Source organism: Alternaria metachromatica, assembly GCF_023757995.1.
Source record: "Alternaria metachromatica strain BMP 0045 chromosome Unknown scaffold_3, whole genome shotgun sequence".
Lineage (NCBI taxonomy): Eukaryota > Fungi > Ascomycota > Dothideomycetes > Pleosporales > Pleosporaceae > Alternaria > Alternaria metachromatica.
Window position 1 is genome coordinate 956,719 of NW_026055494.1, and position 26,830 is coordinate 983,548.

Here is a 26,830-nt window from a genome sequence, read left to right on the forward strand (position 1 = left end):
GAGCGCGGCTGCGGCCACGCTCAGGGGCGCTGGCTAGTCGAAGGTGGAAGAGGCATGCGTATTTAGGTACAGCTTTTGGGAAAAGAAGAGAAAATGTGTAGTCAAAGTTTGCTACCAAAGTCATTCTGCTTTCTCATGCAGTGTCACGACTCTTCGTGCACCTATCCGACGGGCCTCGTCCTCATGATTATGTGCTAGCTGCACCGAACGCATCAGTACACTCGGCATGAACAAACGCATCTCAATGTCGTGGTATTTTATCAAGACTATAGTACAGCAATACAGCTCCTATGCTGCTGCCTTTTGCGGCTTCCCGCCAATCAGCGCCAAAATGTTATCGAACAGACCCTGCGGTGGCGGAGGGACTGAGCCGTCATGCAGCACATTCTGCAGATCCTGCATATTGAAAACATGCTCGTCGCGCTCAATGTCTTGAGTAAGATCTCCAGAAACCAAGAAGTTCGCCAAAGGTCTACCGGCCTCTTCTTCTTCGTCTACTGGGTAGGCGATGGACCGCCTGCCGACGTGTTCCTCTGGCGGGGGAGTCGGCAGCTGTAACGATCCAGCGCTAGGAGTGATTGTCCTGAAGTACGATCTAGAGTCAAGAACAACGTAGCCACCGCTTGTTCGGGACGCGAGTCCGAGCGTGATGCTGAAACATGTATCTTTCCAAATTGCCTTCTGGTGCTCTGGACTGTGGATGGAGATCCTCGACGAAGTCCTCTTCTCGAATTGAGGAAGTGAGACGGCGAATGTACCATCGACTTCGTTGCAAGCTAGTCGAACGAGCGGTACGCGCTCCAGCCGTCCGATGCCAGGGGTTTCTATCGGGGCACTGTACGCGAGTGCGTCCGAAACCATGTCCCAGACAGTGATCGCATCAGCAACCACTACCAGATGTTGTCCAACAAATCCAAGGCCAGAAAGAGCTGTGACATCGATCTCTGTAAGTGATCGTCGAATGGTTGCAGAGTGAGTGTCGATCAGGTGCGTGACACCAGCATCTTCATCCAAATCCCAAGAGATTGAGACAGCAAGGACGGAGCCATCGGATGAGAAGGCTAGTCGGGAAGTGCGCGGTGGTAAAGATTGTTGCGAGCCTTCGGTAATGTCGAGCTTGTCATTGATCTCAACTGCTCGATCGAGTGACCAGGTGACTAGACCTTCCTGTTGAGCCCCACGAACGATGACTCCGTCGCGTGATCGTGTCTTGGGCCTCCAGATCCGTACGACATGGTCTTCACCAACAGTCGCGAAGCCCGGAGCAGCAGGATCAGCGACAAGATGGAAAACTCGTCCGTTGCCGCATACGTCCTCGAAGAAGTGTGGAGCGTCGATGCGAGTTTCCAGCTTCCATTGCGCACTGGTCTTGTCGCGTCGCCAGATCTTGAGGTAGACTTCACGACGATTTAGACGTTCTTGCTCGTTGAATTCTGGAATGCCTTCATTCAGATAGCGAGCATCTGATTGTGGCGGAACCCACTGCGAAAGGAGTAGAAGTCAGTGTGTGTGTCAAATGCGTCTTGTGCAGTTAGAACTTACCTCATCGATTGTGGCAAGCCATTCTCCATCGTGGCTGACTTGAATGTGCATGACTGTGGGTTCTTTGATCTGACCTCCATCTGGCGCGACATTTGGTTCAGTCGCGTTGTTGCGAGTGAGTGCCTGGCGCCCTTTAGCACGTTCGTTCGCGATATCATAAGTCTGTAAGTATGGCTCAGGCTTAAGACCTTCCTTCCGACGAGGTTGTGATGAAGGTACGGAAAAGAAGACTTCGGCTGGATTGGCTGGATTTACAGCCATGGGTACCGCATCAAAGAGGCCATGATACTTGCCAGACTTGGTGTCCTTAGGCTGTTGTTCGAAGTCGATTCGACGCGATTGGATGCCGATGATGTTCGTGCGGGCCTCGAGCTCGGTGGTAGAAAGAACGATGACGGAGTTGTTGGCCAGTGTCAATGCATAGGCTGAACCAGTAGGAGATACTACAACATTCTCAATAGCTGCAGAAAGATGAGGTAGGTGTTGAGGTTGTCCTGTGGCAAGCTGCCATATCGTAAGGACAGTCTCGTCGCCACCTGAGATGATGTAGTTGCCGTCCAAAGACCACTTGACAGACCCTACCGCGTCCCTGTGCCAATGGAGTCTCTTGGGCCTGAAGCTCGCGGCGTTGTCCGCTCCTTCCTTGTTGCTCTTCTCAATCGCAGCAAATGAGGCCAGAATGTCTTCAAAGAGAAGAATCACGCCAGTATCCTCACCAACAGCAATGTCCAGTACATCTCTTTGGTTACCGTTGTCTTGTTGCTCGCGGTGGTAAACGCTGAACGTGGTGATCTGCTTCGAGAACTTGAACTCGCGCCAAACATACTCAAAGTCCTCAAGAGCCGTCTTGCTGGCCTTTGCGCGCTTTCCAACGACGATAGAGTCAGTTGTAGCAGCTACAACATATTTGCCTTGTAAAAGCACCTGGAGACCGCGGATCGCAGAGCTTGCACCCAGCACTTGCTTGACTTCCTTCAGTTCCCGGGATTCTTGGCGCCGAGTACGAAGGACGCGCACACTGATGGTATGGCGGCCTTCATCAACATCATGACAGTATACGAGGTCATCGTCGGCCTTGGCCTTGGAATCAGACCCAGGTGGGGAAATGACCGTCATGTGCTGGACTGTGGCACCAATGTTCCAACGGCCAGCCGTCTTGCCAGCCACCCAGTTCCACAGTATTATATGCCCGTTCGAGTACGCGGCGTACACGAGGTGAGGGTTCGCGGGTGATAGGGCATACGTTGTGAGGTTTCCTGTGTCGTCTTGGGAGAGCGTGTTGACAAGCAACGAGGTTTCGGTGGCATATACGCGTAGCGAATTGGAGTCGGCTATTATCAGATACTTTTCGTCGGGAGAGAAGACAGGATCGGCTGGTATGAACCATCCACCTTGAACTCGTGAGGAAATCCATCTCTCTGTCTTCTTGTTCTTTCTCTTCTTTACTATGGCTTCTGTCGCGGTGCCTGTCACTTCAGCCTCCGTAATTCCATCGCGGTCTTGTCTGTTCTTTTCCTTTCGCTCCTTCTTGTCCTTCTTTTTCAGCGCAGACTTGGATAGTCCTGACTTGGCGAGCTTGCCATTGACTTCAGCCGGCTTCGTTGGGGTGTCGGTCGTCGCATCTTGGATCGCGCCGTTCGTTATCGGGGTTGCAGCCGATTGCTTCTTTGGCGTAGGCGTGCTCGTGGATTTGGGTACTGCATTGGTCGCGCCGTTTACAGGTTCGCCGTTGCGACCGTCAAGTTGCGCGGCGGCATCGCTCTTTCTCTGCTTCTTGGCCTTCTTCTGCGCCGCAGCTTCCTCGGCCTTCCTCTTCAGTTGTGGAGTCGCATCCGCCATACTGGCTGATTCTTGGTGGTGTTGGCGTGAGAAACCACGAATGTGGGCGACTGTCGTAGAGTGTCTGGAGCCGACATGTCGAAGGCTTCGAACTTTTTTGATGGACCTTGGCCCAAGCTTTTCACCGCCCGCGTCGCTAGCGCGCCCGCAACTTTCTTTGGCGTCCACCACGTCCAACACCGCGAGAACCTCACCTTAACTTTACGCGCTCTCATAGCTACTGGGCTGTCGTCGCATAATCTCCCACATCACACCGAAACTCCGGAAACCCCAAGATGATTGTTCCTATCCGTTGCTTTTCTTGCGGAAAGGTAATAGGCATACTCTCCAGCTCATGCGCGCACCCACTCACAATGTTCAGGTCACCGGCGACCTATGGGAGAAGTACATGACCATCCTTAGCGAAGGAAAGGAAGAAGCGTAAGAAGCCTTTTCGGGATTGTATTCGCGCGCGCGCCTGCCCTCTAACCAAAGCCGACCACCTTTTGCTACTCCAAGTCTTATATAGCAGCAAGACCTTCACTAATACGTCTTCCATCTAGTGAGGCCCTCGACGAGATCGGTCTTCAACGCTACTGCTGCCGCCGCATGATTCTCACCCACGTCGATCTGATCGAAAAGCTCCTCAAGTACGTGCCCGCTGCCGATGCCGACAAGGTGTTGCGTCGCCAGAAGGAAGAGGAGAAGAGGCGATTGCGGTGATTACGTCCCGGACAGGGGCTGACACTTATCACAGGTACAACGCCAGCGAACGAGAACAAGCCCGCGCCGCTCGCGGCGGACGATAGTCAAAGGACGATACGAACAGAGAATCTGGAGTTTGGGAAGGCATACTTTATCATGGCAAGGCGTTATTCGGGCGAAAGCATATTGGGTTGCACTAGATCTCATTTCACCCACAATCTGGAGGTTTGTGAGATCAGGCAGTGCTTGAGTATAGTGAGAGCCGCGGGCCCGTCTTGGAATTTGGTCGACGCGTAGGGCATATGTACAAAACGCGCAGTCTCAACATCTACCACTTGGACCGATAACAGAGCCTCACTTCTGATCATTCCTCACACTTCTTACCCTCACTGCCCCAGTGCTCCTCCACCCACTCGGTCATAATATCTGTAAAGCTCTTCTCGTTGTCAAACGCCTCAGTATCCTCCAGCCCTCTTTTTGCCCCCAGGTACTCGAGCGCCAGCAATATCCATTTCTCAATAAACTGATTATACATGAGATCAATGGTCTCTGGCTCCACGTCTGTCTCTGATTGGTCGAAACCGACAGCTGACTGAATACAGTTCGGAACATTGTAGAAAGCGATGGGCTCGTGGATCGTATCATCGCCGTCTGCCCCAGCATCGTCCTTGGTGGTGTAACCTGGGAACGGTTGTGGCCCATCGATGCCATGGAGAGGTGCCTGGCCTTCGGGGAGTTTAGCGAAGGCGAAGTCAGATGTAAGCAGATGTGGTCGAGACCGCGCTGCCGAAACCTCTGGTGGCTGCAGGAATGCATTGCTCTCCATCATGGCCAACATAATGGGACCCTCATTGTTTAGTAATTTGAGCACCTGACTAGCGGCCTTGTAAGGTACATCCTTGATGTATCGGATCCCACTGGTGAACGGAGAGACCAGGAACTTTGTGTCCTTGGTGAAAGCTCCCTTGAAGATGTCAAAGCGGATAGCGCCAGTGTTGGTAATCACAAATGCCTTCTTTCCACCCTGGATGCCATCAGACTTTTCAATAGTCTGCGGCAGCAGTTGCTCCTCGATCCAGGTAAAGATACTCTCGTTGTGCGGGTATGGGCGACGGCTGATCCAAAGATCTTGTGGAGCACAGCCGTATACTTTGCCCAGCCCAAGAGACGCTCTGGCATCACCAATCGCCTTGGAGACCTTCTTACCGTGATCGGTCGCGAACTCTTTGGCGTCTTTTCCGCTGTGGTGACGCAGCGAATAAAGATTGTTGTCAATGTATCGACGGGAGAAGGTGAGCTTTGGACTCTGAGCTAGAGGCGTTGCGTCTTTGGTACCGCCAGTACTGAGACCGTCAATAGACATGAAGCCGAGCGTCTCCATATATCGCCCACTTTCAAGAGCGACAGCTTTGTTATCAAAGATCTTGTAGTCGCGGATGTGGCTATGACCTCCGAAGAACTGGATGGGCGTATCCCAATGCATCGACCGTATAGTAGAGAACAAAAGCGCATATTCTTCGGAACGGATGTCAACATGGCCAAAGACGATGATCAAGTCGATGTCCTGGCTTTTAAGGGCTTCTGTGAACCACTCCTCGTGCACTGTGTCCTCAACCCTCTGAACGACAGTGTTGTTTGCGTTGCCCGTGAAATCGAATAGGAATCCGAAGGCCAGGATGCGTATACCTTGGTTTTTAGTAGTGAATCTTTTGAAGCGGGGTGCGAGTGGCTCCCGCTTCCCAGTCTCGGGGTTGTAGATGTCTAGATTGGAGGCCAAGTAGTTTCCTTTGAAGTCGGGAACCGTGTGGAAGTATTCGCCCTCAGCAGTGTTTGCTTTGTACAACTCATGGTTGCCTGAGCATATCAGATCGATGTTCTGTTCTTTGGCGATCTCGTAGGTAAACCTAGATGTTGGTGTGGGAAGTCAGTACTCATCTCACCTGCATTTTGAAGGGAGTACTAACTTTCCACGAGGCTTTGAGGAGTCGTAGATGGCGTTTCCTTCTGCAGGGGGAAACATGAGATTAGTATACATATCATACGCATCTTTACACCCAACTCACCAACACGGTCTCCAGTATCGATGAGCAGCAAGTCTGAGCCATCCGCATCTGCTTTCTCACGCATGTGCTTTGCAAAAGAGACATAGTCGCCCCAATCAGAAGAGAAAGACGCCTCTTGGAGATGGCCGCCCCACCACCCATGCACATCGGTAGTATGCAGGAAGTTGAGCTGTGCCCACGGTAGGTCGCGCAGAGGAGCCGCTTTAGGACGCGGCGCTTCAGGTTGCACACAGGATGCCGCTTTGAGAAGGGCAAAAACAACAAGGGATTTGTGAAACATGGTGAAAGACATGGCGCTGTACTACCCGTCCCCGTCGCAAATGAGGTTGTCTCAAGCAACCATCAAGGTACTGGCGATGCTGGAACGTAGTCTGATGACAACCTTGGAAAAGACAAAGGTCGAGATGGAACGCGCAGGAGCAGGAAGCGAAACGAAAGCAGCAAAGTGGTTGCAGCGGTGATGAACAGGTGATGTTGGATGTTGCGGTCAGTGAGTCGATAGCCAGCCACCCGGGCCCGCTTTTAGCCTAGTAGTAGCACCAAAAGGTAAGGCATGATGCATCCGCCGCCCGCGACGACGCCAGCAAGCTGCAAAAACGTGCAAAAAGATAATGTCAGCGGTGGGATTCGAACCCACGCAGGTTGCCCTATGAGAAACCTCTTGAGAGTGCGTCTTCCGGAGAAGACAAGCTTTCGCTTGAGTCACACGCCATAACCACTGTCGGATGTTAGATGGGAAGATGTCAGGAGCTGGGAGAAATGCTTACCTCGGCCACGCTGACTGATTCGATGACAAATTTTCAACATAGACATTATATATCGCAGAATCTTCTTTGAGCTCTAGCTGCATGCTGTGGGGTGGCCGACATCCCCTTGTCTTGAAGTGTGTAAGCTCAGCAACCATTTCCGTATAGCATGAACCAGACCCATTCTGGATATCCACACTGTGTAGATTACATAAGAACAACGTACGTGTGAGCGGTACAGCTTCTCGGTCAGCCGTGGTTCATAAGACGGCCACGAGGGAAGGTCGCCGACACCGAGGATCGACACAGTGACGTGCTGAAAACAGGAGACAAAACAGCAAAAGGCTTGCAGTGGTAACGAGACATGTGATATTAAATGTTTCGAACGAGTGTCGGACGGTCAGTCAGTCGATGGTAGCCAGGCTGCCTAGGTAGCCAATCAGGCAGTGACGTACGCGGTGAATGGTTGACGGGCCGTGGCTGCAGCGAGCTGGTCCATGTGAAGTCTAGCGCCAGCCTTGCTAAATGCAGTTCAACATTTTTCTATGTACACGACAACACCAGCCACCTCACAACAACTTCCAATCCAAACACTTTTACGCGCATCAACCTTCGTTCGTGTCGCCAACTCTCGTTTGTGTCGCGCGCAATGGCTAGAGCTTCCCGTTCTGCGAGCGCAAAGCCCGCTGAGAAGAAAGACGCCAAAGATGTCAAGGTGAACGGCACCCGTACGTCACGTCCACCCACAGTAACCATGCTATCGCTGACAAACCTCGCAGTCCCACGAAGAGGCGCGAAGAAAGCCGAAGACGCGCCTGTCGCCAACGGCATAGCTGAGGAAGCCGAGGAAACTGAGGACGTCGAGATGGCCGACGAAGACACCAACGAAGTTGAGGCAGCTCCACCGAAGCGTAAGCTCAACGCGTCCGAAATAAGGTCAACCGCTAAGAAGACAGCAGCTGCTGGACGCAGTCGCGCAAAGAAGACAGAGACTCCTGCACCTGAACCCGCGGCCGCGCCTAAGAAGACGACCAAGCGCAAGAAGGACGATGAAAGCGAACCGGAGGTCGAAGACGCGCCTGCTCCCGCCGTGAAGAAGCCCAAGGTAGCGAAAGCTGCCCCCAAGACTGCCCCGAAAGCAGCAGCGAAAGCCGCCCCGAAAGCCGCGTCAAAGACCGCAACGCCAGAGCCCGAAGCCGCGAAGGTCGATCCGGCTCTGATCCCGAACCCCAAGGGCCCGCGTCGCAACAAGGGCAAGAAGACTGAGATCAACGAGATCCGCTACACGGAACCTCTGAAGGTTTTTGTCTTTGGTGAAGGCTCTTCTGGCGAGCTCGGCTTCGGCGCCACAAGCAAGGCCATCGACGTGAAGCGGCCGCGCTACAACGAGCCTCTGTCCAACTTGAACGTTGTCAAGATTGCTACTGGCGGCATGCACGTTGTCGCACTCACAAAAGACAACAAAATCCTGACATGGGGTGTCAACGACAACAATGCCCTTGGACGCGACACGTCGAACGCACCCGTCAAGATGCGTGATCTAGACGCGGACGACTCTGACTCCGACTCTGAGGATGAGACCGGCGGCTTGAACGACGCTGAGGCCACACCAACGCCCGTACCATCCGAGTTCTTCCCTGAAGACACCACCTTTGTCGACGTCGCTGCCGGCGATAGCTGCTCTTTCGCACTTACTACTGAGGGCGCGGTCTATGGATGGGGCACATTCCGAAAGAACGAAGGTATCATGGGTTTCGAACGCGACAATCATACAGCGCCTCGACCCGTCTACATCGACAGCATAAAGAAGGTCATTCAGCTCGTGTGTGGTACCAACCACGTCTACGCCCTGGACAAGGACCACCACGTATATGCTTGGGGCAACGGCCAGCAAAACCAGCTTGGACGCCGTGTCACTGAGCGCAATCTCATCCAAGGTTTGCAGCCCAACAAGATTGGTTTCCACGACTCTTCCATCAAGAAGCACAGCCAACGCATAACACACATCGCATCCGGCGACTACCACGGTCTTGCCATCGCAGAAGATGGGCACGTCTGGGGCTGGGGTGCGAACAACTACTGTGAGACTGGTTACACCAAGAATGCTGGTGCAGATGATGCTAGCGTTCTCCAACCCAAGATCATACACAGTTTGGAAGGCAAGGGCGTCCAATCATTGGCAGGAGGCTCGCATCACAACTTGGCCATCACCAAGGATGGACAGGTGCTAGTCTGGGGTCGCTGCGACGGCTCGCAGACTGGTCTTCCTCCGTCCCAGCTTGATGCAGAGACGGATGAGCACAAGGTTCTCAAGAACAACGGCAAGGCGAAGATCGTCGTGCAGCCGACACCGCTTCCCGACCTCAAGAACATTGTCGCTGGTGCATGCGGTCCTGATCACTCCATCGTCGTTGACAAGGACGGCAAGGCTTACTCGTGGGGTTTCTCGGTCAACTTCCAAACGGGTCAGGGTACCGACGACGACATTGAGGTCCCTACCTTGATCGACAACACCGCTGTACGTGAGACGAAGCTTACATGGGCTGGTTGCGGTGGTCAATACAGTATCCTGGCAAGCAAGAAGGAATAGGCTGTCCAGCCTTCATCTCAGCTTGACGCTGGGAATATTGATGGTAGCAACTCTTCATCAGGATGCTTTCCATTTTTTCACATTTAGTTGTTGTGTTTCACTTTTGGGACATTCAGACCAGCATTCACGGCGTTCTAATCTTTCACGGGTCGTTTTGGGATAGCGAATATCTGATTCTGCACACGGGGTTATCCAACGTATTCATTGCGCGGCTGAGGGTTAGGCCTTGGAAAACGACATGGCTGTAGTAGAAGGCGTAGATTGGGAGGAAGGCTCAGCCGTGCTTGTGAATAACTTGTAATAGTACGATGCCATGCTATCTTTCAAGACGACTTCCTGTACATATATGCGGTGATATCTCGTATCTCAGAAACCTTGCGCAGACATGTTGTGCCATGAGACGAAAGACGTAGGGAAGGCTCATGATGGACTGTTGAAAGACGGACCCTTACATAAGCAACCGATGACGCTCGACCCTTCTTAGCCAAAAAACATCATCACCAATGTCCAAAGCGCATCGATAGCAACCCCGCAACAGCCCAATTCTACGATCGCAAACTCCGTACGCCCTCCGCAGATAAATACCCAGACTATTCGAGACTGACGGATTGTGCAGCGTCTCACCCGTCTCCGCAACGATGCCACCCAAGCAGATGACAGGCAAGGGCCGTACCCTCAACGAGCCCAGCTTCGCGTCCAGCACCATCTCAGCCTTTACGAGCAAGGATAACAGGAGTATCGTTACTGCCGCGGGAATGTTCGCTGTAAGTCGCCCTGGGTTGTCGACACTGCAGACGAAGGATAGAGCACGATAGAGAAGGAAAACAGAGGCAAGGGCAAATGCTAATGACCGCGTGTAGATTGGCGTAACCTTTTTGCACAGCAGCTGGGCCGAGATCCTACTTCCCGCGTAAACCCGAATCGATCTCATACAAGGAGACAATGCGCCAGCGCCAGGCGAACGAGTTAGGCGGAAATGCGAGTAGCCATCGCAGGGCAACGAACGATTCTCGACGCCATGTACAAAGAAGCAAACTCTGGTTTGAGGAAGAGCGTTGAAAAAGAAGGCGTTCAGGCACGAAAGCACACATACCAGTAGTGTGAAACAATATCCCCAAAGTCTTCTCTAAAAACGGTCTTATAACGATCTTGTAGAATTATGTATAACAATGACGAGAACACGGCTACATACTCTGTCCTTTCTGTTTGTCATTGCAGTGCTTTCAATTAGACTTTTGGCAGTTCGTCTCACCACCTCACATCTTTCGCCATCAGTCATCGCAGTACGTCACTGCTCTCTCCACACAAAGATCCGAAACACCATGCGCGTCACCCGCACCGACGCGTATGAAGGTTCTGTAACCCACACAACTGGAACATACCAAGCACTGTCTTGCTGTCACAGAAATGCTTAGCAAAATAGACTTTTCGGATTGAACCGCATCGTGTTCGTCTTTTCTTCTTTCTTCCTTTTCACGTCTCCAGAGACGCAGTCTCAGCTTGGCTCGAGTTTCACTTCGCCTTGTTGAGATTCTTCTCTGCTTCCTTTACGAGTACTAACGTTATTGGCGAGAATACGCGCGTCGGCTGCTGAGTTTGACAGAACGGTGTGTGACGTCCTTTCTTTTGCACGATGGCGAGATCGGAGACGCGGATTTGTTATTTGCCGTCCGGATTTCCCGCGGGTTTGTCACGAGCTGTTTCGGGCGCGTAATCGGACGTATCGGAAGCACACGCGTGGCGTATGCACATACGTCGAGATGAACAAGTTGGTGGACGGTATCGTTTGGCTATCGTGAAGTGTGCCTTGGCGCTCATGAGCTGTCTGTTGCCATTGCACGCGCCAGTCAGTTCGCCGAGACAGGCTTTGGGTTTGTTGGCAAATTGCAACAACGATGGTGATTCGTACTCGGTAGATTACTTTCATACGGCACGGTGGCGTCAAGGACTAGTTGGTCTGCGGCGCAGCGAAAGTAACTTGAATGGTAGTCTGAAAACCTGGTTGTTGGTACTTCCACGCGCTGGTGGCGCATGCAGAAGGCCTAAACTGCGTGGTAGCTATCTACTGCAGGTACTCCGGGTATCAATGCAGGTATTTACACGATATCACATTGCGGCAGAAACAATTGTTGGTGGTAGTTCTTCATTCGTAAGGTTCAATTACGCCTTCCATACATGCAAAGCCGACTCTAATAGCGGATCAACAGTCCGGCTGTGAAAAAAGAGTGTACAGGTGTTTATGCATGCCAGCAAAAACCAGCAATTATGCTCGCTACAAATACAGCAAGATCGAGCGCTGTCAAAGCAAGTACGCCGAAGCAGTCAATATGCGTTCGCGAGGATGAAAGGAAATGTAATGTGGATCGTAATAATGCGTGATGCTGGGGTATCTCTAGTCTATACTTCTCTAACCCAAACCTGATAAAGTAGTTAGTACGTAGTCTTCAAGGTGAAAGTGAACGAAGAACTTACCTCCATCTTGGCCATATCGCTGCCTTCCTTCCTTGCAACACTCTTCGCCGTCTGGATGGCCATGTCAAGATCGTCCTGGTCGGCCATGGTGATCATGTCGCCATCGTCTTTGAACTCCACCTTGAACTTATTTCGTACACCGAACTTCTCCCGAATCTGTTGCCAGAATTCAGTGATTAACTGATCGGAACTGATAAAGACGTAACGTGTGTCGCTAGAGTGGACCTTCACTCTGACTTTGCTGCCTGCACCGCGGGTGCTACCACCAGATCTGGCGGAGCGGGCGGGGGATCGTCTCCTGGATTTTGTGCGAGACATCATCTCGAATTCGGCATCATCAAGATCACTACCATCGTAGTCGTCTTCGTCTTCTTCTTCAATGTAAGCCGGTCGCCTGCTCTGTTTTGAGCGAGCGTATGCCCCGCGGCTCCCACGAGAAGGCGGGTAGGGGTCATTGTCGTAGTAGTCGTCAATGATATCATCGTCAGACCCACGGCGACGTGGCCTGTAGTCACGGTCTCGCTGGTCTCGCTGATCCCGCTGATCACGTTGCCCTCGGTCTCGCATTGACTCTGAACGACTTGGTGGTGGACGTTCAGAGGCGGAGCGCTGTGTTGGCTGGCGACGAGGCGGCTCGTTGTTGCTTTGCTGATCAAAGGCAGCTCGTCCAAGGTTCAGAGGCTGAGGCTTAGGGCCACCGCCTCGTACGGATTGCGCGCGGCTCATGGGAGCATCGGCGGCAGGTCTCCGCTCTCCACCAGATCTCCTGTCACCAGACCTTCTGTCTGCCTCCGGTGGCGGTGTGGGTGGGAACATGTTACGGTTCATTGGTGGTTCTGACTGCTGGCGTGCTCTGCTCTGAAGTTCTGGCTTGACAAGGTTGGTCGCCGCGTACGAGATCTTATCCTCAGTTCTGTCATCTTTTGCGGCCTGGCCTCCCTTCTTGATTTCGGCGCCAGCGAAGCCAGTAAAGGCATTGGCCCGGTCTGAAGCAGCGACCAGGCGGGCTTTTCCAAGATAGTCCTTTGTCTTCAGGTTCTTGACCTTGGCTTCGTTGGGACGGTAGACAATGCCGACGGGAATGGAGAAGACAGTGTAGCCTTCTGCTTCCTCCCGAATAGCCTCGTCGATCACATCATGGTCGGGCACCACTTTCTCCTTGGCTGCGAAAGACAGATCCTGTAGACCGGCGTCTCTTTGCTGGAGGTAGATGTAGCAAAGACCGCGATTGAACAGTACCTCGCAGGAGTATAGCTTGAACTTGAGACCCAATTGTTCGTAATCGATGTTGTTGTTTCCGCGTAGGTAGAGGAGTGTGTCGTTGAAGTTGGCGAGGGCTTCCTCGAAGTCGCCCATAAGGAAGTTTGACACACCCTGCTGGAAGTATGCCACTGCGAGGTACTGGTCCAGACGCACAGCGCGCTGGTAGCAGTCGACCTGTGTAGCCATCAGCACGTACTCCTACTACTGGAGCCATTGTTCAACTTACCGCCTTCTCATGCTCGCCAAGTGTGGCATGGATTACGCCGCAGTTGAACAGAATCTTGGACGTATCGGAGATTGTGTCAAAGACCTTCAATGCGACGTCGAACTCATTGTTGTCGTAGCTGGCGAGGGCTGCCACCCAGGTTTCGATTTCCTACCCCACCTATCAGTAATTGAACTCGGCAGGAGCGGCGACGCGCGGGAGGAAGGAGCGCACCTGCTTCAGAGACATGACGAGTGATCTTCACTTGTTACCCGGCAGTATGGTGTCGTCAAGCCTCAAGGTAGTGCCTTTCCTAGCACTCCACCGTTGGACGAGGGGTCGTGTTCCTTCTCACGCGCAAACTTCCGGATGTGTTCGTCTCAATTCCACCAGATTACAGAGTAGCCGCCGGGGCTTGTGGGTGTGCGCGACGTGGTGAATTAGTGTCCAGTAGGTGTGTGTGTGTCGCTATTAAGTCGTCGAGGTACACCAAGATGCGGTGGGTTGCGCGGGGGAGTTAACGATCGTACAGGTGTGGGAATTAAGGCACAGTTGGGAAACCGGGAGAGAGAGGAGGAGGTTTCGAGGGCAATGCTCGGAAGAGACAGGGACACGGTGGGAATTTGGCGGGCGGTTGCAGGAGGGCTACCGGTGGGGAGACCAATTCTGAGGTCCAGCGCGTTTGAGAGACAAGCCTTGGCCGACACGGTACCCGGCACCGTGATTGGATCCCTGCACCGTGAAGCCCGAGAGCCACAGCGCTACGCGCCTGTCCAAGACGCCTCAACCCGGCCGACTCGAGCATGACACCACCGTCCTGCGATGCTCCGAGAGCCTAGCGATTCTCCCAAGCGCCTCTGCAGTCCCCATAGCCTCGCTTCGTGAGGCTCACTGCCAGCAACCCACCGCGGCGCACATCGGACTGCTGGCCCCCTGCGATCATCGAGTGATGGCGTTTGAGGTCTGTAACGTGCAAATCCGCCGACTGAGACAGCCACGTGACGCAGCCTCTCCGCAGCCACTCATCCCGTCGCCTGGCGTTTTCAGGCATGAACGCATGACGATTCCAGGCCTCGCAAAGTCCGTGTTCGCGCAGTCTTAGTTTCGGCCTAGATTTCAAGGTGCAAGCCCTATTTCTCGTCACCAAACCAACACGGCATTTCGACGGCACTTTATTACTTGGTCTATCTTGGTGTCTCTTGAACTCATAGCATACCGCGATCGCGCTGCTCTTCCCTCTCCTGCCAGACCGTCTTGCCCGAACATGAACATACCGTCTTGTCGTCTGCACAGCCGTTAGCACATACGCACGCGAAGAGTACCACACGCCATGCGCAGAACACGTGGGGTACCAAGAGCACTCACTGTCCCAAACACCAGCGCTACGTGCGATGACACCCACTAGCGTATCCGGATCGTTCTTGTCAAACTGTGCAAGGTCAGAGTAGATCTCAGATCAACTAGCGGTTTCGCATACCTTGCCGTCTTGCTCTCGCGCAACCACGATGCTACGTCCGATCATCTCCCAGATGTGGATGGGCTTGTCCAGGAACACAGATCCGACTCCACCCTTTCCTACCTGGACGGTTCCAAAGATGCCCCGACACGGCTTGTCTTCCTTTTTGGCCTTGAGATACTCCCAGATGGCGCCGGTAGATTCTGGTCCGTCGGATATGTCGCCAGATTCGCGAACTGTGGCCTGGTACGTTCCAGGCGACAATCCCCTTATGCTCAGATCGATGATAGTCATACTCGGAGCTACTTCAACCATGCGCACTAATCCTCGAACTTTGTTCTCTACATTAGGTGCGTGCGATTCTAAGATGCATACTGCGGCGCCTGTTCGGACGTTAGAATCGACGCACATGCCGACTATTCAAGATGGAGCATACTGTCTGATCTTCCAGATCCTCTTAGAATTGCATCGCGGCCAGTTGCTTGAATAGCTTCAACAATGGCCGATGGCGCTGCTGTGCCCTCGACAGATACCAGTTGATCTTTAAGGTTGGCAGTGATTTTGTTGACACCTACATGCTGTTAGAAGCCGGATGACGTGCATCGGGATCAGTCGTACCACCCAATTGCTGGAGGGAGCCTTCGATGTCGTTGATGCACGACTGGCAGGTCATAGGCACCGCGAAGATGGTTTCAAACGACGGGACAGTCATGTTGAAAATTGTGAATTCGAGTGTAATGTTGTTTGAAACCCTGTGCTATTGGTAGAATGGTCAAGTTGCGAGCATGCCACTTCGCCTTTGGGACGCTTTGAAATCGAGGCCCCACCTAACCATGGTGTGGCGCAGGGCGGGCGGCCGTCCCCGGGCCATATTTTATCGCCAATCCACGTTGGATCCCAGGCTTGGCATCGACTTCCATCCACGCCGACAAGCCAACGCCGCTCGTAGCTTCGCCAGTATCTCCCGAGCGAGAACCCCGGACTCCAGGTCAATACCGACGCCCGACTATACTTGGCCTATTAGGTCATTGACTTCGCAGCCGCCATGTCGCAAGTCATAGGAAAGGTGTGTATTCTGTCAGACCTCCGCATCTCAGAACTCCATGATCGCAGCCAAAGTCACCATCGCGAGACGTGCTATTTCTAGGGCTAATATGTTATCTAGACGCGTCTGGCCTACGCCCGCTCATGGCACCATCTCGACATCGGCTCCGACCCACGCGCGCTCGGCCGCGTCGCCTCCGCTATAGCCCTGACCCTCATGGGAAAACACAAGCCCATCTTCGACCCCTCGACCGACTGCGGCGACTACGTTGTAGCCACAAACTGCTCACAATTGCACACCACTGGCAAGAAGCGCTTCCAGAAACTCTACCGCACACACACGACTCGTCCGGGCTCCCTCAAAGAACTCTCCATGGACAGGATGATCGCCAAGTGGGGAGGAGGAGAGGTTTTGAGGAAGGCGGTCAGCGGCATGTTGCCCAAGAACAGGTTACGGAAGGACAGGCTGGCGAGGTTAAAGACGTTCGAGGGGAGAGCGCACCCTTACAAGGAGAATATCCTAAAGGTGGGAAACGGTGGTGGACAGAGTATAGTGGAGCACGATGAGGTCAAGAAGACGTTTGCAGAGGTCAAGGCACAGAATGCGGAGGCACCAGTATCATGACGAGAGGTGGTCAAAGGGGTCAAGAGAAGATATACCATAGCATCAGGGTGCGTGTATAAGACATGTAAATCTACATAATTGTCCTTGAGCCGTATTTCATATTCTACGGCCACATGTACTTGGTTACTGGGTTTGACGTCGATTCGATAATCTCATGGATCTCTGATTTGTCACATCATATGCCGCGAGAGTGAGTAAAACGGTTGCATTCGCTCTACTCGTAAGATGGTATACTACTCTCACTCGTCCCCAACGAACAAAAAGAAATGGTGGTATAATGTTCTACTCTCCTTTGACAATCTCTCCAAAACTCGCTCGATGACCCAAAGAAATGTACAAAAAACCAATGTGCGACGGCATGATGCTACTGCATCTACAACTTCGACTTGGTACCCTTGCGAGTAACAGTGCAGAAAATCAGACCGTTGGGGTCAGATTGAGGAGCAAAGACAGTGGCGTCTTTGCCGGTGTTCTTGATGCCCTTGTGCCACGAAAGATCTAGTGCCATGTTAGCGAATGAATGCAGGAGAAGACAATTGGTCCCACGTACCGACTTCAAAGTAGTGCTTGTTGGGCAGCGCATAGTCGACAGCATCCACCTGAGGAACAGCGGCCAAGATCAGGTCGCACATCTTGTACATAGTTGCTTGTACACTGGCGCTATCATCCTCGGCGAAGACCTTCATGGTGATATCCCTTGCCGCGGTCCAGGCACTGTTGAAGTCTACGGCCTTGGCCTCATCCAAGTTCTTGAACAGCTTCCATTGCCAGCCAGCTTCAACCTCTGTACTCAGAATGCGGTCCCATGTTTCGGGCAGACGCGTGTATTCGTCACGGTGGAAGCCATGGAATGCTGACCCTGTGCTCTTCAGAACAAGGAGCTTCTCAATCTTGGAGCGAATAGAGACACCCTCGTTCTCGCGTGTCACGGATTCGACCACGCGAGTCTCTTCGCCGTCGCGGAAGAACGAGTGTGGGTGTGCTTTTCCGTCGATAGTCATGCGCGTCCATCGGTGCTGGATAATCTTAACGTGCGCGGCGTGAATGTGAGGGTAGGTCTTAACGAAGTGGTCGCCAATGATGGCAGCGAATTGCTCGGGCGGGTCGATAGGGTTTTGTTTTGCGAGTATGTAGGTTGTTTGCTTTTGCGTGTCGGTCGCGACTATGACAGAGTTGTCTGCTTTGGTGTAGCTGGAGATCGTTAATACAGGGTATGCTAGAGTCTCCGTGGAGAAGCGTACGAAGTCTCAATGTCTCCCTCAAGTAGGACACAGACTGTTTGTTCAACGACGGTGTGGACACCGGTGTTGGGGTCCTTGTCGACCTTGTAGAGACGGACGTTGTCCTTGCCGTAGCGGGCGTGAGTAAGCTGAGACATTGCGAGCGAAGCTGTGCAGATTAGGATAATAGCCTGGAATGCTTCAGATAAGGGCGCGAGGTGTATGTGATTAGGCGAGGGTCAGTTGGAAGCTGAAGGTGAGTGGATAGAGTTATCAAGAAGGGCGATCAAGCTAGATATACTTATGAAACGGCACCTTATCTGATGGACGGCACACGGAGGATACCGAACTGTACAGGAGCGGTTTGCGATTGAGGCACGAGCAAGCTATGGAGCGTCGGCAAAGAGGCGGCCAGAACGCGTTTCCATTCGTTGAGATGGCCATCGGCGAGCTCCGATCGAGGGAAGAGGCCCTGGATAGCGGCGCAGGGCGCGCACGTGACGGCGTCAGAACCGCTCTCCGCCCGGAGATGCACAAGGCGCCATGGGACTACGGGGCCTGAATTGTCGGCACATGGATTTCTGCGGCATGTCAGGCCATGATGGTGAGGTGCAGGGCGGTGGATCTGGTGGACGCGAGCTCAGCGTTGCAAGGGTAGGTGGGTAGGGAAATGTGCACGTCCCCACGCTCAGCGGCTGCTGCCCGCAACACGTCGAGATGGCGATGCTGCGCGCCATGCACCATTCACTCACACTGTCATTACACCAGCTCCACACTCCCTAGCCTCTGCCCCAGCCGCTCCTTCCCCGAACCTCCGCCACATTTCCGTTTTTGGCTAGGCACCGCAGCGACAGCGACTTCACCTGGGCCCGCGAATGCTCATGAGGCAAGAGGAGGGCACCGCCGAAAGACAGATATGCGATGCGGTTGGCGGGAACACGGTTAAGGCGCGCTCATGACGCCATCAGCTCGCTCCGTAAACACACAGGCCGATGCCGCCGACCAGACGTCTCTCCTTGCACCTACGACGAGTAGAGATGGGCGCTCTGCGTCGTCGGTCGGCATGGCCAGCTCGCGGGGAGGCCAGGCCTCGTATGCCTCGTATGCAACCGCCAACACAGGCCCTGGCAGCTTCAACACCGCTTTGGTACGGCCCTCGACGGCGCAAGACGGTCGGATACGTCCCGATTTCGACATGCACGCAATTACCGTGGGGGACAATGACAACACAACCACTGAGCAGAGGCAGGCAGAGCTGCAGGATCAGATCGAGAAGGAAACCAAAATCAAGATTGGCTCGGAGAACCTGCTGGAGGCATTGAACGCTAAGAACGCAAAAGACAGCAAGAATCAGAGGCTACAGGTCGAGGAACAGCTCAATATTTCGAACAGGAAATTGGCCCAGTTGCAGTCGGGATTGGCTGCGGAGAAACAGAGAGCAAAGGAAGTCAAGTCACCACCAGCGGACCCACAGAGCAGACTTTCATATCTCTTCCGACGGAATCTCTCACGTTCACCGTCGCGGCATATCGTTGAGAAAGAAGTGGGAGAGGAGGAGGAAACTGAATCGCCGACCTTCGTTCTGGCAGAGATATTGCAGGCCCTGGAAGTTCAGGGCTTGCAACCGGAATACTATGTAGAGAGAGCCAACTCTCTGGTCCTTCTCTTCAAGCGACACCCTACGCTGAAGTACGACCTAGCCTGGTCCATTTTCGGACTACGAATGCAAACCATGCTCCTGAGCGACAGCCGCGAAGTTGTTGCAGCAGCATATCGAGTCATGCGCTATTCCTTCACTGATCGCAAATCTCTCCGGATCATACGGGCTCTTCATACAGACCATCTTGTCATCTTGTCATTAGTAAAAGAGTCCAAAGCCAGTGTGGAACGTGAACAAGCACTAAAGTTTGTCCGAGCGTTCCTCGACGTTAAGGGAGGCGTTGAGGAAATCGCCCGCGCCGTAGTTCGTATCATCGTTGCAGTGGCCGAGCACGCAGAAGACCGACTGAGGAATATCGCGACCCTGACTTTGGCCGAGATTCTTGTCCGGAAGCCATCTCTTCTCGTTGCAGCCGGAGGTATGGGCGCTTTGGCTGATGCTCTTGGGGAAGGAAGCTATCACGCGGCCGAAAGTGTTGGCACTTCGTTCCTCTATCTACTGGATACTCCCAGGCGACGCCGCTTTTTGCGCTCCGGGCGCGAGCTGGAAGCTCCCTTCGCCATGTTCACGGACGCAAATACCACTCATGGACATTTGCACGAAGAGAAACTGAAGGTCAATGCCAAGGTCATAGCATCCTTACTCCGAAGTTGGCCTGGACTACTTACCCTTTCCATGAACAATTTTCTGCCCCTTCGATCCTTACTTTGGTCCTTACAGATTCCTACTCCTCATGTTCGGAACATCATCTTGGAACTTTTATTCGATCTTCTCAGGATCAAGCCTCCCTCCTGGTCATCCTCTTTCCTTGCTGGTCGGCGTTTGACTACCTATGGCCGCGTCACGAATCTAAAAAACCAGCAGATCAAAGAGACTTCAACCTCCAGTAGCACCGAGGACGACACCACCAAGTGGAGCTTACTAGACCATTATGTCTCTGTAGTTCTGGCTGCATTTCTACATGCAGGTTTGATGCCAGCACTGCTACAGGCCGAAGAGGAGTCTCTGACATTGCCGTTGAAGCGCAAGACAACCCTTCTAATTGGGGAAGTTTTGAAAATGGCCAATGAATTACTACCCCCCTCGTGGAGCGCGCAGATCCAAGTACTCCCACAACTTTTGCACTCAGCGGCGCGGTTCGACTCAGAAGACCGCTTTGTCGCTATTGGTACCATATATCAAGTGGACAGCATCAACAGGACTCTTTATCGGTCCGGACCTACGTCTCTGTATACCACTAAGAGCACTGCGCTCTCCGATAGCACATCGACAAACAGACAATCTGACCATGCGGCCAAGCTACAAGCCGCCATGCAGGTGGACGAGGCCCACTTTCGCAATCTCATGGTCGAGACCCAAGTATTGAACACGGTCACGTTCACGAAATGGAAGTGGGATTTGATTCTGAACATCATCGAAGGCCCTCTGCTCAATCCCAAACGCCTGGACGAGGCTATCAAAGTAACCAAGTTCATCCATCGTGTCTTGGGGTTCTATCGCCCATTCAAGTACCGTTTCTCTGAGATCAAAAATACCAAACCGAACCAGCGATACGTGCGAGCCGGATGCGCCCTGATGCAAAGTCTCCTGCAAAACCCAGAAGGCGTCAAGTATCTGGCAGAGAGCAAATTTATCCGACAGCTTGCCGAGTGTTTGTCGCATTTCGACCGGATGAGCGGGCTAACATCTGAGTCGCCTATCTTTCAGACGGATCGGATGAACGAAACGCTCACTGGCGGCTACTTTGCGCTTCTGGGTGCTTTGACTAAAGACTCTCGAGGAATCCACATTCTAGAAAGATGGAGAGTGATCAATATGTTCTACCACATCATCGAGCTCAATGACCGCGACGACCTGATCCGAACTCTGTTGAGCAATATGGACTACACTTTGGACGGTCATCTACGCATCATCATCTCCAAAGCCATGACATCATGCTCCAAAGAGATTCGTATTTTTGCAACCAGATTGTTGCGCAAGTATGCGACAAAGCCTATGGGAGTGAGCAGCTCTACCAGTGTAGCGGAATGGGCTATCAGGCTCCTTGTGACGCAGCTGTACGACCCGGATGTGGAAGTGTGTGAAGTGGCAATCAAGATATTGGAAGAGGCTTGCAACCAGAAAGATTCGTTGGAATTTGTCGTGAAATGCCGCCCGGCATTGGATCATCTGGGCGAAATTGGTGCTCCACTTTTGCTCCGGTTCCTCTCAACTTCGGTAGGCTACCACTACCTGGATGGGTTGGATTACATCACGAGAGAGATGGACGACTGGTTCCTGGGAAGAAACGATACTTACGTGGCTTTGATCGAAGCCTCCATGGCTCGCGCACTCGCGGACATACCCGAAAAGCCGTCGACTCAACTGACGTACGACGACACGCCTGAACCAACGGACTACGGCCTCGTGCCACCGCACTTCTATCGGGAACTGACCAGAACCAAGGAAGGATGCAAGCTACTGAAGCAGAAAGGTCATTTTGACGAGTTCGCCGCGACCATTCGAGACTTTGCGTCGGAGAATGACGACCCTGAGATAATTCTCAAGGTCAAGGGCTGCTTATGGGCGGTTGGCAACGTGGGCTCAATGGAATTGGGGGCGCCATTCCTTGAGAGCTCAGATGTGGTCAAGTGGGTCGTGCAGATTGCCGAGCAGTCAGAAGTCATGTCACTTAGAGGCACAGCCTTCTACGTACTGGGCCTGATCTCCCGAAGTCTCCATGGCCAGGAAATCCTGCTGGAATATGGATGGGACGGCGTCGTCAATGACTCTGGCGAGGCACTAGGGTTTTGCCTGCCGTTAAACTTCAACAAGCTCTTTGCGGTCAGTACTTGATTTCTTTTTCGCCTCGGACAATGATCTAATGCATTATAGATGAGACCCTGGGTTGCCCAGGCGGAAGACATGAGCTGGAACCCCAATGCAGAGATTAAGGTTGCGGTCACCGACAGGGATCCAATAAACGCGCGCATCTTAAAGCTCGCGACTGACTTGGGCAATACCGTGCTTGCCAAAAAGGCAGCAAACGACTTGCAGGCGTAAGTAGTCCCTTGTTCGAGGGCTAAAAGTTACGAGCTAATGTATGCGGCTTAGAATCAAAGCTAGAAAGGCACCCGGTTTCAGCAAGCCTGCGATCTTCCACAAGGTGATGCAGATTCTGGAAGCACATCACTTCCGTCTCCCAGCGTGCCGGTTCATGCTAGACTTGTTCGACAAACGGGTTCTCGAGCAAATTGTGCTGGAGGAAGAAGACGACGACGAGGAAGAGGAGTCGAGCATTGAATCAGACATCAACTCAGAGGCGGAACAGCCAGGGACAAACGGTGGGCCCAGGGCACCGTGAACTGGTGTTCGCGAGTACGAATCCGAGATTTCGGAAACGGGCGTTGAGGAGCGTTATGTACAGGGATGTCAATGTACAATAGTCATGTTCTGTGTTGGTGGAGCCGAGCCAAAGCGTGCGTGGAGAGGTTTCTTTTGCATATGGAGTTTCCCTGGTACGTTTTGGGAGGCTTGCCGAAGATTGTCCACTAGTCTAGCGCTTCATTCGGTTATGCCCAGGTGTCTGGCGAAGCTGGTGGAACCGCAGCCAGGGACAAGAGCGTCGAGCGATATTGAATTGAACAACAAAAAGGTCCAGACTTGATGGGTGGCCTGGATATCCACGGTCTGTGTAGCCGCGACTAACAGACGTTGTAGCTTGCAGTGTGGGTGAGACACGAGGCACAAGCATTGTTTGCCCTCAATGGTGAAATGCAAGTCGTCACCACAATCGGACCCTCATGGTGTCCTTTGCCAGATTTACAGGGTCTTCTGTGGCGGCTAGTCTTTTCCGAGCGAGACACATGGGAAAATGACAGCGAGCGGACCCGCTGTTGATTGGCTGCGTAGACGTGATCCATGACGACGACGACTTTCGCTTCTTACATGTATTACCGCCGAGCAACGATAGAAAGACACGAATTCTTGCAGATAGACGCACCTGCTGTTGCGCTGGGCTCGCGCGGCTACGCTGCTGGTAACGAAGATGGGCCTGGCAAAGACATGCCGCTCGAAAGGCATTGATTTGGCTGGAATTACATGATCACCGCCTTTACCGTGTCCACTCCGGATACGCGGCGCAATCAATGGGCCGCGGCAGTCATCCCAGTGCTCGGGATACCGGTTCGAGGCGCGTCTGGTGTGGGAACAAGCAAGGCTTTGCGTTGTCTCTGGCTGCGTGGACATTTGTCTGCGTATGGACCGTGCCGTTCTCTCATGGGGCCAGGATAGGCTTAGCCTCGATCCGAGCATCCCAGCGTTGAACACAGACATCGGGTGGCAGCCTTCCATGACTGATACGGGGCGCAGAGCAACATCGCCGATCTTTAACTATCCGTCCAGCATGGATGACCACTTCAAGTTGTTCTCTCTTGAACATGGCCCTCGTCCGCTCTGCGCTCTACTGCTAGACTGCACCACCTCCTCCCACTCGCGAGCTCTCGTGTTGCCACCCCGCGTGCTCCTATAAACCTCGACACTGTCTGCCCCCGATAATATCAGCACCCTCGGCAGCCTCTGTCGTCATCCGTCCCTGCATCAGCACGCGCGTTGCTGATCCGCCTCGACCCAGCGTCCGAAAGCATCGACCGTTCCGTGAAAGACGTTTCAACCCTCTCTTGCCTATTTCGAAGGTTTGACTATCTTTGAAGTACGCAGCCTCGCTATCGACTACATAACCGCCCTCCCTCCCTGCACACCTGCAGTGCGCATCCGCTTGACCACCTCGGAACCAACCAAAACCGCGACCTGACCCACCGACGGGCCTGCGACTGTACATGGCTGCCGCAGTCATTGCACAACATAGCGAATCTACATGAATCACCAACGGACAAAAGGGTGCTCTATCGTCGAAAGCGTTGAGCATTCCTTTGAGCCTCAATTATCTGCACAGGCCTTCATGTGCGACAATGAGCGCTCGGCAGAGGCTTCGGAGGCGGTCGCCCTCGACGCCCACCGCGACGCCCGACAGATGGTCCGCCTGGTCCAGTGCCCGCGATGCTCGAAACCTCTGAGTGTCCCCGTCACACTGCCCTGCGGCCACACCGTCTGTCGCGGCTGCCTGCCTGCCCCGCAACCTCGCACCAACATATCCTACCCGAACACGCCGGATCGCCTCATGGGCATCGCGTGTCCGCTAATGGGCTGCGGGGCCGAACACGCTTCTGCTGAGTGCTCTGTCGACGTGACGTTGACCAAGTTGATGGACTTGATAAAAGCCGAGATAGTCGCGCATAGACCATCTGCGGAAAATACTCCGATGCTTCTGATCGAGATACCCCAGCATGAAGATTCACCCATGGACGAGAAAGAGAAGGAAAAGCCTAGTCACCATGGGCACCAGGAGGAACTGCATGGCGGACGTCTCGTGTCTACGTTCACCATGGCTGAGATCGGCAAACTTCGGTACACTTCCGAAGTCCACTACCAGTCGTTATCGGCAAGCGGGGACAACTACGACCATCTTGACATCACGCTGCTGGAACGCTTGCGCGACGTAACCCACAAGGAGTTAGACTGTCTTGTCTGTTACAACTTGATGCTCGACCCGACTACGACTTCGTGCGGTCATACATTCTGCCGCCGCTGCCTCGGTCGTGTCATGGACCACAGTAGCATTTGCCCCTTCTGTCGCAGAGGACTGCATGTGCCTGCGTCCTTGCAGAATCAATCTAGCAACGTCATACTCAACTCCTTGTTGAATGGGCTTTGTCCAGATATGGTCAGTGCTCGTGCCGATGCTCTCAAAGCGGAAGAACAGGCCGGGGACAACGTCTTGAACGTTCCGCTCTTCATTTGCACTCTGTCATTACCTGCAATGCCGACTTTCCTTCATGTGTTTGAGCCCCGCTATCGGCTCATGATGCGACGTGTCATTGAAGGCAGCAGACAATTCGGCATGGTCATGTACAATCGCACTCACGCCCCACAAGGCGATCTTGGTCCGACCCCGTTTCTGGAATACGGAACGCTACTCGAGATCGTCAACTACGAGCTACTCCGTGATGGGCGTAGCTTTATCGAGACACGTGGTATCGGTCGTTTCAAGGTGAGGGCTCATGGCTTGCTTGATGGGTACAACGTCAGCCGCATCGAGCGCGTTGAAGATGTCTCTCTTGCCGAAGAAGCCATATTAGAGCAGCGCGAAACCACCATGGCACGGGACTATGCGGAAGCATTTTTCCGCGACCACCCGCAGAACCAGCTCCCTGCGGAAGTCGCGATTGAGACCCTTTCTACGCAACAACTACTCGACAGTTGCACAGCGTTTGTGCGGGAAATGAGAGAGGCTAGCGCGCCTTGGCTTCGTGAGCGCATCATCCAAGTCTACGGTGAACCACCTGAGGACCCCGCGATATTTCCATACTGGTTTGCCTCTGTCGTCCCAATCGTGGAAGAAGAGAAATATGTTTTATTACAAACAGAAAGGGTTCGCGAGCGTCTGAAGATTGTTTACTCGTGGATTGGCAGGATCCGCGGGCAAAGATGGTAAGCATCTACCTTTTCCTATCTAATCATCTCCCCAATCCCTCGGCTCTCGGCACCAGGAACCCGGCACATGCACTAAGTCTTGGGTGACACAATCACAAACGGTGATCGTCCCGCCGTCGTGCAGCATGGCTTCCGCGGAGAGACGTGGATCATTGCTTGTGCGCTGATCACTATGACGATAGAGATACCGTACGAGTGTCCAGTGACACATTCCCGTCCATGCCATTGGCTTTGGATACTTTCGACGCAAAGATATATCCGGTGCAGTAGCTGACAACGTATCGATAGGTCTTCGGGCAGCGCATGCAGTATCCTATGACTCTTGATTGCTATAATTACCATGGGCATCTCGATCCTGTCTACGCCTCCACCTCAGCCTGCCACCAACTCCCACTAGGAGGACGAGACGCTTACATCACATTAAGCTCACGACTTTCCAATACCACCAGATACCCTTCGCTCATGGCCAGAATTTGATACCAGTCCTCACGTCTACATGCCCTTCGGCATCACGAGGCACTATTTCCTTTACGTGTATTGCACTATTTTACGTCACGAAGATCTCGTTTGCTATGATATGTTCTTTCGCTTCTTCAACGATTACCCCCTTTCAGGAAGGACCCGGAGCTTGCCGCGGTCCATGTTCAAATGGCTTTTTTAGACCCAGGTGCCAGCCTGGCCTTCGTGGGGAAACTTCTTTTCAGGACAGTTTTCGAAAAAACGGCATGCTGTAACGAAGGGTGAGGAGTAAACTTTGCATTTGGCAGGCGTTGTTTCTATCGTGTCGATTTTAGCGGGGCTGCTTTTGCTAGAGATGAGGGGAAGATGGCTTTGTAGATACTAGAGTATTTGCGAATGAGATATGTCCATCTCTGATCTATGTTCTGTGC

The 26,830-nt window shown here is 53.2% G+C and overlaps 9 protein-coding genes across 9 annotated transcripts; 5 read left to right on the forward strand and 4 right to left on the reverse strand.

Annotated features, from left to right (window-relative positions):
* Positions 1-288: 288 nt before the first annotated feature.
* Positions 289-3,381, reverse strand: J4E83_001977 (uncharacterized protein; the record flags this gene model as incomplete). The annotated part of the gene is made up of 2 exons (XM_049328929.1): positions 289-1,482; positions 1,543-3,381. The coding sequence occupies 2 exons, from the start codon at positions 3,379-3,381 to the stop codon at positions 289-291; spliced, it is 3,033 nt and encodes a 1,010-aa protein (XP_049191901.1).
* A 275-nt stretch (positions 3,382-3,656) lies between these two features.
* RPB10 (DNA-directed RNA polymerase II subunit L) lies at positions 3,657-4,083 on the forward strand (the record flags this gene model as incomplete). The annotated part of the gene is made up of 3 exons (XM_049328930.1): positions 3,657-3,692; positions 3,743-3,801; positions 3,924-4,083. 3 exons carry the CDS (start codon positions 3,657-3,659, stop codon positions 4,081-4,083), a joined length of 255 nt encoding a protein of 84 aa, XP_049191902.1.
* A 3,440-nt stretch (positions 4,084-7,523) lies between these two features.
* On the forward strand, positions 7,524-9,464 carry J4E83_001979 (uncharacterized protein; the record flags this gene model as incomplete). The annotated part of the gene is made up of 3 exons (XM_049328931.1): positions 7,524-7,602; positions 7,654-7,785; positions 7,834-9,464. 3 exons carry the CDS (start codon positions 7,524-7,526, stop codon positions 9,462-9,464), a joined length of 1,842 nt encoding a protein of 613 aa, XP_049191903.1.
* Positions 9,465-11,861: 2,397 nt separating this feature from the next.
* Positions 11,862-13,653, reverse strand: J4E83_001980 (uncharacterized protein; the record flags this gene model as incomplete). The annotated part of the gene is made up of 4 exons (XM_049328932.1): positions 11,862-11,882; positions 11,937-13,373; positions 13,426-13,575; positions 13,639-13,653. The coding sequence occupies 4 exons, from the start codon at positions 13,651-13,653 to the stop codon at positions 11,862-11,864; spliced, it is 1,623 nt and encodes a 540-aa protein (XP_049191904.1).
* Positions 13,654-14,860: 1,207 nt separating this feature from the next.
* Positions 14,861-15,572, reverse strand: J4E83_001981 (uncharacterized protein; the record flags this gene model as incomplete). The annotated part of the gene is made up of 3 exons (XM_049328933.1): positions 14,861-15,222; positions 15,297-15,431; positions 15,479-15,572. The coding sequence occupies 3 exons, from the start codon at positions 15,570-15,572 to the stop codon at positions 14,861-14,863; spliced, it is 591 nt and encodes a 196-aa protein (XP_049191905.1).
* A 333-nt stretch (positions 15,573-15,905) lies between these two features.
* Positions 15,906-16,529, forward strand: J4E83_001982 (uncharacterized protein; the record flags this gene model as incomplete). The annotated part of the gene is made up of 2 exons (XM_049328934.1): positions 15,906-15,926; positions 16,026-16,529. The coding sequence occupies 2 exons, from the start codon at positions 15,906-15,908 to the stop codon at positions 16,527-16,529; spliced, it is 525 nt and encodes a 174-aa protein (XP_049191906.1).
* Positions 16,530-16,902: 373 nt separating this feature from the next.
* Positions 16,903-17,907, reverse strand: J4E83_001983 (uncharacterized protein; the record flags this gene model as incomplete). Its single annotated transcript, XM_049328935.1, has 3 exons — positions 16,903-17,027; positions 17,080-17,720; positions 17,771-17,907. 3 exons carry the CDS (start codon positions 17,905-17,907, stop codon positions 16,903-16,905), a joined length of 903 nt encoding a protein of 300 aa, XP_049191907.1.
* A 797-nt stretch (positions 17,908-18,704) lies between these two features.
* On the forward strand, positions 18,705-22,752 carry J4E83_001984 (uncharacterized protein; the record flags this gene model as incomplete). The annotated part of the gene is made up of 3 exons (XM_049328936.1): positions 18,705-22,232; positions 22,284-22,447; positions 22,503-22,752. 3 exons carry the CDS (start codon positions 18,705-18,707, stop codon positions 22,750-22,752), a joined length of 3,942 nt encoding a protein of 1,313 aa, XP_049191908.1.
* Positions 22,753-24,264: 1,512 nt separating this feature from the next.
* Positions 24,265-26,259, forward strand: J4E83_001985 (uncharacterized protein; the record flags this gene model as incomplete). The annotated part of the gene is made up of 2 exons (XM_049328937.1): positions 24,265-25,937; positions 26,229-26,259. The coding sequence occupies 2 exons, from the start codon at positions 24,265-24,267 to the stop codon at positions 26,257-26,259; spliced, it is 1,704 nt and encodes a 567-aa protein (XP_049191909.1).
* Positions 26,260-26,830: the final 571 nt, after the last annotated feature.